Below are 13,748 nucleotides of genomic sequence, written 5' to 3'. Positions count from 1 at the left end.
CTACCTATCCAACATTCTCTCCCTTTTCCCACTCTTAGTTGACCCAGTTTTACCACTTAAAAAAATAATAATCTTGGAACTTTAAAGCTGAAACATATCTTCATCAACTCATAGTCCCAAATTCCTCATTTTATAAACTGAGGAACTGAGGCCCAGAGAGGGAAAGCGATTTGTTCAAACACACTGTGCTGCTAAGTGTCTTAGGCTGAGGGCATGAAACAATGAATGAACTTCTTCCTCTTGAGCTACTGTTGTGATCTTCTTGATCACAAGAATTTGCCTCCCTTTCTCCCCGGGTCAGAGCAGGAGTACAGGTCTGGGAGAGGAAAGGAGTGTACATAGCTTCAGGTTCAGAAAAGTCATCCATTAGACCTTCTGGTTCCTACTACTGACAGAGAGGCACATGTGTCTGGTGTAAAGCCCCTGGACAGTCTGTTGGAAAGCAAATAGTGACAGCTTGCAGGACAACCTCACTTTGGGTCAAATCTTGAAAACGGTTTCTTTGTTCCAAGAGGGATTTTTAATTTCCAAACCTTGGCAAAGCCTCATGGAGGATATTAAGAGGCAGCTAGATACAATAGATAGTAATTATCACCAGTTAACAGGGTACTTTGTAGTATTTAATGATATTAACTCCTTAATTGGCATACCATTATGACTTGGTTGATAGGTGGGTCTGGTTTTATCTTACAGTTGCACATGAATCTCTTAGAGGAGGAAATGGGATATATTCCTAGATTCTGCATATCTATCCCAAAACAGCCTAGGCAAACTTCAAAAGTTCCTCAAATAAGAGTTTTTCTCAGATGACATGACCAGGACATTTCTTATCCTCTCAAAAAACCAACCAATCAGCCTATCAAACACACTATAGCAGCAACAACATAGAAAATCTTTAGGGCTTGAAATAGCCTTGACCCTCCTATCTGCCTTCCATCTGGTGATGTGGTGACATTTACACTTACCATGTGGTGACTTACCCTTCCTGGGTAAGTCAGCTTGCCAGTGGGCACTATCACAAAATCCTGGACCTGTCAAAGCCTTGGTTAACAGATCAGGTCTTAGCCCTGACTCTGGGACAACCTGCCTCTGCTGGCTACAGTGGGTGGAGCCCAGGTCTTCAGTCTGGCTCACAGACACACATTGCAGGTGACCTTAGTCAAAAGGCCAGTTGTGGGCAGAAAACAAAAGGAAGAAGGAATATGACCCCAAAGCCTGGGAAAAGGATAACTCAAACACAGTAAGTTGGAAAAAAAATGAAAAGACAGAGAAATATTGTGTAAATGAAGGAACAAAAACTCACAAGACCACATAAACAAAAAGGAAATATGCAAACTACCTGAAAAAGAATTCAGAGAAATGATAATAAAGATGATTCAAAACCTTGAAAATTGAATGCAGAAAATGAAAGACTCAATTAACACATTTAACAAGGATCTAGAAGAAATAAAGAATAAACAGAGATGAACAAGACAATTACTGAAATTAAAAATACTCTAGAAGGAATCAATAGCAGAATAACTGAGGCAGAAGAATGGATAGTGACATGGAAGATAGAATGGTGGAAATAACTACTGAAGAGCAGAATAAAGGAAAAAGAATGAAAAGAATTGAAGATCGTCTCAGAGACCTCTGGGACAATATTAAATGCCACACCGTTCAAATTATAGGGGTCCCAGAAGAAGAAGAGAAAAATCAAGGATCTGAGAACATTTTTGAAGAGATTATAGTTGAAAATGTCCCTAACATGGGAAAGGAAATAGTCAATCAAATCCAAGAAGGACAGAGTCCCATACAGGACAGACCCAAGGAGAAACATGCCAAGACACATACTAATCAAACTAATAAAGATTAAACACAAAGAACAAATATTAAAAGCAGCAAGGGAAAAGCAACAAGTAACATACAAGGGAAATCCCATATGATTAACAGCTGATCTTTGAGTAGAAACTCTACAGACCAGAAAGGAATGGCAGGATATATTTAATGTATTGAAAGGGGAAACTCTACAACCAAGATTACTCTACTTGGCAAGGATCTCATTCAAAATATATGGGAAATCAAAAGCTTTATAGACAAGCAAAAGTTAAGAGAATTTAGTATCACAAAACCAGCTTTACAACAAATGCTAAAGGGACTTCTAAAGGCAGGAAACACAAGAGAAGGAAAAGACCTACAAAAACAAACTCAAAACAGTTAAGAAAATGTCATAGGAACATACATATAAAAATTACTTTAAATTAAATGGATTAAATGCTCCAACTAAAGGACAAAGACTGCCTGAATGGATACAAAAATAAGACCCATATTTATGCTGTTTACAAGTCACCCACTTCAAACCTAGAGACACATTCAAAGAGAGGATGGAAAAAGAAATTCCATGCACAAGGAAATCAAAAGAAACCCAGAGTAGCAATTCTCATATCAGACAAAATAGACCTTAAAATAAAGAATATTATGAGATAAGGAATGACACTACATAATGACCAAGGGATCAATCCAAGAAGACATAACAACTGTAAATATTTATGCACCCAATGTAGGAGCACCTCAGTACATAAGGCAAACACTAACAGACATAAAAGGAGAAAGTGACAGTAACACAATAATAGGGGACTTTAACACCCCACTTACATCAATGGATAGATCATCAAAACAGAAAATTAATCAGGAAATGCAAGCCTTAAATGACACATTAGACCAGATGGCCCTAATTGATATCTTCAGGACATTCCATCCAAATGAAGAATACAAGTGCACATGAAAGAATACATGAATTCAAGAATACAAGAATTCAAGTGCACATGAAACTCTCCAGGATAGACCACATCTTGGGTTACAAATGAAGCCTCAGTAAATTTAAGAAAATTCAAATCATATCGAGCATTTTTTTCTGAACACAATGCTATAACAATAGATATCAGTTATGGGGGAAAGAAACAGTAAAAACACAAACACATGGAGATTAAACAATATGATTCTAAATAACCAACAGGTTACTGAAGAAATAAAAAGGGAAATAAAAAAATTCCTGGAAACAAATGACAATGAAAACATGATGACTCAAAACCTGTGGGATGCAGCAAAAGTAGTTCTAAGAGGGAGCTTTATAGCAATAAGATCCTACCTCAAGAAACAAGAAAAACATCAAATAGACAGCCTAACTTTACACCTAAAGCAACTAGAAAAAGAAGAACAAAAAAAAACCCAAGTTAGTACAAGTAAAGAAATCAAAGGTTAGAGCAGAAATAAACAAAAAAGAAAGGAAATAAACAATAGTAAAAATTAATAAAAATAAAAGCTGGTTCTTTGAGAAGCTATACAAAATTGACAAACCACTAGCCAGACTCATCAAGATAAAGGGAAACGAATCAAACCAACAAAATTAGAAATGAAAAAGAAGTTGCAACAGACATCACAGAAACACAAAGGATCATACGAGAGTATTATGAACTATTTGCCCATAAAATGGACAACCTGGAAGAAATGGACAGATTCTTAGAAAAATTCAACCTTCCAAGACTGAACCAGGAAGAAACAGAAATTATGAGGAAGCCAATCACAAGCACTGAAATCAAAATTGTGATCAAAACTCTCCCCCAAAACAAAAGCCCAGGGCCAGATGGCATCACAGGTGAATTCTATGAAACATTTAGAGAAGAGCTAATGGCCTATTCTTTCCAAACTCTTCTGAAAAATTACAGAGGAAGGAACACTTCCAAACTCATTCTATGAGGCCACCATCACCCTGATACCAAAATCAGATAAAGACATCACACACAAAAAAGAAAATTACTGGCCAATATCATTGCTGAACATAGATGCAAAAATCCTCAACAAAATTCTAGCAAACAGAAGCCAACAACACATTAAAAAGATCATACACCATGACCAAGTCAGGTTTATCCCACGGATGCAAGGACTCATCAGTATATGCAAATCAATCAATCTGATACACCATATTAACAAATTGAAAGATAAAAGCTGTATGATGATCTCAATAGGTGCAGAAAAAGCTTTCAACAAAATTCAGCACCCACTTATGATTAAAACTCTTTAAAAATGGACATAGGAGAAACCTACCTCAACATTAGTTCAGTTCAGTCACTCAGTTGTGTCCAACTCTTTGTGACTCCATGGACTGCAGCACGCCAGGCTTCCCTGTCCATCACCAACTCCCGGAGCTTGCTCATACTCATGTCCCCCGAGTTGGTGATGCCATCCAACCATCTCATCCTCTTGTGTCCCCTTCTCCTCCTGCTGTCAGTCTTTCCCAGCATTGGGGTCTTTTCCAATGAGTCAGTTCTTTGCATCAGGTGGCCAAAGTATTGGAGCTTCAGCTTCAGCAGCAGTCCTTCCAATTAATATTCAGGACTGATTTCCTTTAAGATTGACTGGTTTGATCTCCTTGCAGTCCAAGGGACTCTCAAGAGTCTTCTCCAATTCCACAGTTTAAAAGCATCAGTTCTTCAGTGCTCAGCTTTCTTTATGGTCCAACTGTCACATCCATACATAACTACTGGAAAAACCATAGTCTTGACTAGACAGACCTTTGTCAGCAAAGTAATGTCTCTGCTTTTTAATATGCTGTCTAGGTTGGTCATAGCTTTTCTCCCAAGGATCAAACATCTTTTAATTTCATGGCTGCAGTCACCATCTGCAGTGATTTTGGAGCCGAAAAGATAAAGTCTGTCACTAGGTGACAGAGGGAGCTTTATAGCAATAAGATCCTACCTCAAGAAACAAGAAAAACATTCCATTGTTTCCGCATCTATTTCCCATGAAGTGATGGGACTGGATGCCATGATCTTAGTTTTTTGAATGTTGAGTTTTAAGCCAACTTTTTCACTCTGTTCTTTCACTTTCATCAATAGGCTCTTTAGTTCTTCACTTTCTGCCATGAGGATGGTGTCATCTACATATCTGAGGAGGCCATATACAACAAACCCACAGCAAACATTATTCTCAATGGTAGGAAACTGAAAGCATTCCCTATAAGATCAGGAACAAGACAAGGGTGCCCAATCTCACCACTATTATTCAACATAGTTTTGGAAGTCCTAACTATGGCAATCAGAAAAGAAAAAGAAAAAAAAGGAATCTAGATTGGAAAAGAAGAAGTAAAACTCTCACTGTTCACAGATGATGTGAAACTATAGATATAAAACCCTAAATATACTATCAGAAAATTGCTAGAGCAAATAAGTGAACTTAGTAAAGTCACAGGATACAAAATCAATACACAGAAATAATTTGCATTTCTATACACTAACAATGAAAAATCAGAAAGTGAAATTAAGGAATCAATCCCATTTACCACTGTAACCAAGAAGAATAAAATACCTAAGAATAAACCTACGTAAGGAGACAAATGGAGAAGGAAATGGCAACCCACTCCAGTATTCTTGCCTGGAGAATACTTTGGATAGAGGAGCCTGGCAGGCTACAGTTCATAGGATCGCAAAGAGTCAGACATGACTGAGCTACTGACACATACACACACAAGGAGCCAAAAGAGCTGTACACAGGAAACTATATGACTGATGAAAAAAAAAATCAAAGATGACATAAACAGATGGAGAGATATTCCATGTTCATGGGTTGGAAGAATCAATATTGTGAAAATGACTATACTACCAAAAGCAGTCTACAGATTAAATGAAATCCCTATCAAATTACCAATGGTATCTTTCATAGAACTAGAACAAAAAATTTCACAATTTGTAGGGAAAAGATCCCGAATAGCTAAAGTAATCTTGAAAAAGAATGGAGCAGGAGGAATCAACTGCACTGACTTCAGACTATACTACAAAGCTACCATCATTACAACAGTTTGGTACTGGCACAAAACCAGAAATATCAACCAATGGAACAAGATAGAAAGCCCAGAGATAAACCCACATACCTATGGGCACCTTATCTTTGACAAAGGAGGCAAGAATATACAATGGAGAAAAGATAGTCTCTTCAATAAGAAATGCTGGGAAAAGTGGACAGCTACATGTAAAAGAATGAAATTAGAACACTTCTTAACATCATACACAAAGATAAACTCAAAATGGATTAAAGACCTAAATGTAAGATGAGAAACGATAAAGCTCTTAGAGGAAAACACAGGCAGAACGTTTTATGACATAAATCACAGCAAGATCTTCTATGTCCCATCTCCCAGAGTAATGGAAATAAAAACAAAAATAAACAAGTTGGACCTAATTAAACTTGAAAGCTTTTGCACAGCAAAGGAAGGGCTTCCCAGGTGGCACCAGTGGTAAAGAACTCGTCTGCCAATGCAGGAGATGTAAGAGACGTGGGTTCAATCCCTGGGTTGGGAAGAGGGCATGGCAACCCACTCCAGTATTCTTGTCTGAAGAATCCCATGGATAGAGGAGCCTGGCAGGCTATGGTCCATAGGTTGCAAAGAGTTGGACACGACTGAAGTGACTTAGCACACATGCAGCACATATGCACAGCAAAGGAAACTATAAACAAGATGAAAAGATAACCCTCAGAATGGGGGAAAACAATAGCAAATGATCAAGAGATTGATTTCCAAAATATACAAGCAGCTCATGCAACTCAATACCAGAAAAACAAACAACCCAATCAAAAAGTGGACGGAAGACCTAAACAGACATTTCTCCAATGAAGACATACAGATGGGTAACAAACACTTGAAAAGATGCTCAACATTGCTTATTATTAGAGAAATGCAAATCAAAACTACAATGAGATATCACCTCACACTTGTAAGAATGGCCATCACCGAAGACTCTACAAACAATAATGGGTGTGGAGAAAAGGGAACCCTCTTGCACTGTTGGTGGGAATGTAAATTGGTTCAGCTACTATGAAGAACAGTATCGAGCTTCCTTGAAAAACTAGAAATAAAGCTATTATATGACCCAATAATCCCACTACTGGGCATATACCCTGAGGAAACCATAATTGAAAAAGACACACGTACCCTAATGTTCATTGCAACACTATTTACAATAGCTAGGCATGGAAGCAACCTAGATGTCCATCGACAGATGAATGGATAAGGAAGTTGTGGTACATATAAACAGTGGATTATTACTCAGTCCCAAAAAAGGAATGGACTTGAGTTGGTTCTAATGAGGTGGATGAACCTAGAGCTTATTATAGTGAAGTCAGAAAGAGAAAAACAAATATATGTTAATGCATATATATGGAATCTAGAAAGATGGTACTGATGAACCTCTTTGCAGGGCAGCACTGGAGGTGCAGACATAGAGAACCGACTTGTAGACATGGGGAAGATGGGAAGGAGAGGGTGGAATTGATGGAGAGAGTAGCATGGAAACATATATAGTACCATATGTAAAATAGATAGCTGTGGGGGATTTACTGTATGACTCAGGAGACTCAGTTCAGGGCTGTGTGACAATCTAAAGGGGTGAGATGGGGTGGGAGGTGGGAGAGAGTTTCAAGAGGGAGGGGACATTTGTATACCTGTGGTTGATTCTATGTAGATGTATGCCAGAAACCAACAAATATTGTAAAGCAATTATCTTTCAATTAAAAATAAATACATATTTTAAATTAATTAATTGGTTTTTTAAAAAACCAGTTGTGTTTCCAGTGGCCCTTCTCTCTACTGAGAGGGAAAAACCAACCACTGGAAAGGCAGCTTTATTACTTCAGAGTCATTTTATTCAGCCTAAGGAAAGCCCAGTGGCTAAGTCAGTGTCCCCAAGGCTGGCTTCAGGCTCCCTAGACCTCCTCTGAGTGCCTTGCTTCTCCTTAGAGCCCCCTTTGTTGCCTTGGCAGGGTGCTCAGACAAATCCAGAAGGCCCTAGAGCCACACTGCCTTAAGCATCTGAGATGGTGGTGTGTCCCATGTCTTAAAACCTAAGGAACCTGGGTGAACCTCCTGGTGGTCTCCCTCATACTAAGGTGTTTTCTTTTAGAAAACTGCTTTTGGCAGTCTCCCACAAACATGGGCACTGGCTCCTTCCCCATTTCAGGAAGCTGTGCCTTCCATTCATGCCCCCATATAATCATTATTCAAGTCCTCCTCACTTCCTCCCCTTCCTCTTCCTAAATCTAACTTGAATATGAAAACACCAGCATGGTCTGGTTCCAGACCCTGATGCCTGTGGCAGACAAACACAGGATCAGAAAGCAGAAACAGCAATTCCCTTTATCTCAGAGTCTAGTCAAAAGACATCTTCTTGAGGACAGGGGCCATGTCCTTTCTTTTAAAAATCTTGACAATCAACATTAAATAAGGGCTCTCTTTAAAACTTTGAATTCTAAGTCCTCCTAAATGACTTAGAAGGAACTTAAGTAACTATTTAGTCCACTGGGCTTTCTGTTGACATCCCCTTGCCCCATTTTTCATGGGCTTCCCTGGTGGCTCAGTGGTAAAGAATCTCCCACCTGCAATGTGGGAGACCTGGGTCCAATCCCTGGGTTTGGAAGATCCCCTGGAGAATGGAATGGCTACCCACTCCAGTATTCTTGCCTGGAGAATTCCATGGACAGAGGAGCCTGGTGGGCTACAGTCCATGGGGGTCACAAAGAGTGGGACACAACTGAGTGACTAACATTTTGCCCCATTTTACAGACTATATAAATAAGGCCCTGGGAAAGGAGATGTGATTTACTATGTGGGCTTGATGGGCAAGCACAACATGACCTCAGGCTGTTGTTCCTTTAGGTCATCTCCTTCTTGCTCCTGGGCCTGATGTCCATGATGATTCCCCTCTGCCGGGGCTTCGGGGGCCTCATCGTTGTCTGCCTCTTCCTGGGCCTGTGTGACGGCTTCTTCATCACCATCATGGCCCCCATCGCATTTGAGCTGGTGGGCCCAATGCAGGCCTCACAGGCCATTGGCTACCTCCTGGGTATGATGGCCCTGCCGATGATTGCCGGACCCCCCATTGCAGGTGAGGTTAACATTGCAGGGAGAGCATGAGTAGGGGAGTCCTGTTTTCCTTGAGACCTAGCCCTCCAAAGTGCCTCTGCTTAAAGTCCCTTTCTCCCTCTTCTCTCTTCAAGTAGTCTCATCAGAGTACATGAAACCTCTTACCACTATTGATGAAAGAGACTAAGCACAGTATATGTGCATGGATTCATTTGAGGGGATGGGCTTTTCATCGCTGTGAGTTTTTATTGTAGATAGAATGGCTGATTCCAGGAGGGTAGAGAGAATAATGGGTTTGGCCTTCTGACCATTCTATTGATCCTGAATCTTGTCTCTCTCTCTCTGTCTTCACAAGCAAGTAATTATTTTCAAGGTAGTTGAGCAGGAAGAGAAACAAAAGTGGGTCCTGGTTTTATTAATACTTAGAGACATCCCTTCCTCCTCTACCAACTTCTGAACTGAGCCTGTAGAAAACATTTAATTAAGACCACAACTCAAGACTGGACCAATGAAGCTCACTTATAGCAGGCAACAGGCAAAGTGTTGGCTTGCCATCTTTCAGCACTCCTAATTTCTCTCTCTCCGTACCCTAGAGAACACAGGAAACAAAGAAAACTAATAAGAGAACATCATTTCCTCTCTATGATTTATTGCAAATATTGATTCATGGGATAGTGTCTCTTAAGCTGGCCAACTAGGCTAACTCAACAATTATTCCTTGAATACCAATTCAGTGCAAGGTGTTGTGAGGGCACTGATTGTACTGTATTACAGTGACAAAGGCTCCTACTCAGGCCATTGTACAACAGCCACACTGTCCACTGGGGGGAGAGGAGCCTTTACCTAACTCCTGATTCCAAATGTGGATCCCAGAATCCATATCTCTTTCCATTTTGCTTACCTCCTAAGCAGCCCCAGGACCTACCTGCCTTTCACTAGTACTGTTTCTAGCCTCAACCTCCCTATGAGGTATCCCACATTAGCTTCTGGAGGTGAGCAGAGAAGACTCCATGTACCATGCCAAACACATTCACCACATTGGCAACCTAGAAGAACCCAGAGCGGCCAACCATATCTGTAACTTGAAGGAAAGATACACATATACCCTAACCCTAGCCTCCTCTTAGGGCAAATGGGCACTTCAAAGAAAGGGAAAATAGGAACTTGGCTGAATTATTACATAAGAACACTCTAGCCTAAGTTGGGTGTGAGAAGGTGTATCACTGTGAACCAAGACAAGTCTCATCTTCTGTGTTCTTTTAAAATAGCCTCCCTCCATATCTATCTCCATACCTCGGAGTGACTAGAAGTTAACTGTAGCTTATGAAAGTAAAAAATGGAGAACTTTGAGAAGTTTCATTTGCTTCTTTCATAATAATCATTTGCCTCAAGAGCCTACAGTCCCAGTGGCTCAGGGAGGAACTGCTTGTCTTTGTAATAGAGGTTTTGTGTCTTCCATCGAGGAGTGTTTAAACTGAGTTGGGCTCCCGGGTCAAGGCAGTACAGGGCAAGATTCTCTGGATAGGCATTTTGATGGCTTCTAGAAAAAGCAGAGAACATCTTTGTATAGTAGAGCAAAGCTAAACTTGACTTGTCTCTGTTAACTTTTCAGGCCTCCTCCGCAACTGTTTTGGGGACTATCATGTGGCCTTCTACTTTGCCGGTGTACCCCCAATCGTTGGGGCAGTAATCCTCTTGTTCGTCCCTCTGATGCATCAAAGGATGTTCAAGAAAGAGCAAAGGGATTCCAGCAAGGATAAGATGTTGACCCCTGACCCAGACCCCAATGGAGAGCTGCTGCCAGGCTCTTCTACCCCTGAGGAACCAATCTAATGCCTTTTATTTGCCATCGTGTGCTCCTCCCCAAACCTTTCCCTTCACCTTGCCCTGCTCGGCATTTACATTTTTGCCACCAGCACACTTGTTCCCAAACCTGCACACACAGCATTTCAGTCACCTGACCATCCCCTTGGAGCCAAAGCTCCAGGTGTTCCAAACTCATTAACCAAATTCTCCCCATGAATGCCTTTAAACTTGCCAGGGTCGTCTCCTTCCAGGCTCTAGGAAAGCTTGGGACCACCCCCTGGCCTTTGGAACCTCTCCATAAACTTTGTAACTCTTGGGGGAGGAGAAGGATGGGAATTCCTGGCCCAGCTTGTTAGTCACCCACTAAAAGCAGCTGCCAAAGGTGCTACTGTATCCCCAGAAGCCTGGTGGGAAGATCTAAATCTCTGTGTGCTGAGGAATTCCTTGACATCTGTCCTTGGGAACCATTGAGAGGTGTGGCAGAAAGGGCATAGAGGTAAAATGACACAAGGAATCTTATTTAGCCTGTGTCTCTGAGGGCTGTGGCTTCCCAAGAGGTGTGGGTGACATCATTTTACAAGTGTATAGATAGTCTCTCCATCATAAGGTTAGTCAACAGTCTGCCTCCTTCTTTCCTTCCTCCTTTTATTCCTCTACTGCCTCTTGTCCCTTCTCATTCACCTCTATTTCTTTTCATAACTGTCATAGACTAATGGGTGCTTGAAGAAAGGAGGGACCCAGAGTTTGGAACAATCAACCCTCATCTTGGCCCAACCCACCCCTAACACTAGCATCAGTTCAACTCATCTCAGGCTGAGCCACATCTCACCGTTTGGCTCAAGCTCCTATAATCGACTGGAATAATAGAATATCACATAGGAAAGGGACCTTAAACACTATAAAGTTCCATTCACTGATTTTTACAGATTTTCTGGGCTAATGCATTAACCTGCAGGCGGTCCCAGCTCCCCATCCTTATACCCACCTGTCAAAATGTGAAGAAATTCCTCTCATCTCAGGAGGCAGAGGGAGACTGATGACAGGGGGAATGGCATGGTGGGGGAGGGGCAATAATTATTGACCTGGGGAAGGACCAATTCCTCCATCGCTCATTATTCATGACAGGTCAACATTTTCACCTGGGCCAAGCCAGGAAAGGAACTGTTTGAGGGAAAATCGTATTTCCAACCTGGATCCCCCAAATGTAGAGGCAGCAGCTGCACATAGGGTTGGAAAACTTCTTTTTGGAAGAGCAAACCATCACAGCTTTTACTACCCAATGTGTCCCCCATGCTGGGCATCCTGGACCACTCAGTTAATGGGAATTAAAGGTGCCAGGAAAGATAGACTCTGGACTATCTTCATCCTCTGAAGTAGGTGCCAGGTGCTTCCCTATGCCTAGGCTCTGGTCAGCACTCTTGCTGAAAAGAATTTCCTGACAGGCTGTGTCCAGCTAGTACAACTCACCTTATTAGGAGCTCACCAACTTTCTTCATTCAGCCTCTTTGTGTCTCTCCCAGTCTAGGTCTTTTTCTGTTGTATTCCTGTTACCCTAATCTTCTCACCAGGCACTTTGGCTGTCACTTAGAGCTAACAGTGACTTGCTACTCCGAGCCAGAGCCATCCCAGGGCCAGGAGGATTAGGTTGCCCCTGAGGAGCTCCAAAGAAGACAGTGGTCCCCACCCATGAGTTTTTCCGTTACAGACAGGCAGCTGGGGCATGGTTGGCCTCTGATGACTTCATTCAAGGCCAAACTCTGGAGCCCCCTCCATTGGTCCCAGTCCAGCTCTTATCAACTCCCCAAAGGAAAACCCATTGGTTCTTGGCTCTGCCTAATTACTACCCTGTTATCCCAAACAGCAGTAGAACAGGACAAGCTGGCCCCCAGGAGCTTTGTAACTCCCAGAAGAAGCCACTGAAAATATTGGAGCAACAAAGCTCCTGATTCCATTCTTCCCTGCCCACCCCCACCAAGTCACCTGAGGGCAGTTCTGCAGGGCCTCTTTTGTTGCTCACGGTGTGGACAGCTCTTAAGAATCAGGCTGCCACCCACTTCTCTCCAGATGAAGGAAAGACATTCATGGGTCCCAAATCTGCTCTATCAGGTGTCATATAACATGGCAGGGTGTCAGTTTACTGATTCCACACATGTACATGTGCATGTGTGTGCTTGTGCGCTTTTGGGGAGAATGTTGGTTGGTGAAAGCAGCACAGTATTAATATTTAGGGTAAGATGCAGCTTCTTATGCACTACAGTTAAATCAAGGAGAATGAACAAAACTTGGGAGCTTGAGATCTGGGACATTTAAATACTCAAAAGGTTTGGAACAAAATAAACAAATTTAAAAATCCAGCTTTGGTGTGTATGTTGCCTACACTGGTGAAATAGTCCTAATCAGGTTAACAGCAGAAGTTTAGCTTTATAACTAAAATCATTTCACATCAAATTTCTGCCAGGGTCTATACTCTGTGAGAGCAGAAATTGGAGAAGGAGCTATATAGGGGTTTGAAGTTGGGTGAACTATTCATGATTGGAGTTTTAGGGAGCTCTGAAGTAAAAAAGTGTTTACTTCACAAAATGAGAACATGGTTAGTGGCTGAGTTGGAGTGGAGGGCCCACCAAGGCTACCACCTTGTTACAATAATACCATGTTGAAAACTATCAAAGACCTTGCCAATAATCCAGTGCAAGCCCCTTTTCTTCTCCCTTATTATTGATGGGGTAACTTGAAGGGGCTAGTATAGTTGGGTTATATAACCAAGCAGCAGCCTAAAATTGAGGGTAACACAGAAGAGAGATCTATAGCAATGACAAAGCGTAATCTTAGAATCTCTGTTGTTCATACTCTGCATTGAATTTAACTGGGGACACTAATGTCTGGATAAAAGGCACTGCAGCAGGTTCACACAATTCATCAGTGACAGAGTAGGTTGAAACTTTGAACTCAGGTCACTGACTTCCAGTCCAGTCCAAATCTCTCATTTCACAGATGAAGAAACTGACAGAAGGAGGGGGAAATAACTTGCCCACTTCATTCAACAACTATATAT

The 13,748-nt window shown here is 41.5% G+C and overlaps 1 protein-coding gene across 1 annotated transcript in view; it reads left to right on the top strand.

Moving 5' to 3' along the window:
• Positions 1-13,050, top strand: part of SLC16A2 (solute carrier family 16 member 2) — a 136,619-nt gene extending 123,569 nt beyond the window's left edge. The window contains exons 5-6 of the mRNA XM_040265669.1: positions 8,684-8,912; positions 10,503-13,050. Of these exons, the coding sequence (XP_040121603.1) occupies positions 8,684-8,912; positions 10,503-10,723 (450 nt within the window). The 3' untranslated portion in view covers positions 10,724-13,050. The remainder of the gene's footprint in view (positions 1-8,683; positions 8,913-10,502) is intronic.
• The last annotated feature ends 698 nt before the right edge of the window (positions 13,051-13,748 follow it).

Source organism: Oryx dammah, unplaced genomic scaffold (genome assembly GCF_014754425.2).
Source record: "Oryx dammah isolate SB20612 unplaced genomic scaffold, SCBI_Odam_1.1 HiC_scaffold_23, whole genome shotgun sequence".
NCBI lineage: Eukaryota > Metazoa > Chordata > Mammalia > Artiodactyla > Bovidae > Oryx > Oryx dammah.
The sequence above is the reverse complement of the archived record's forward strand: the minus strand, read 5'-3'. Positions and strand labels throughout refer to the sequence as shown.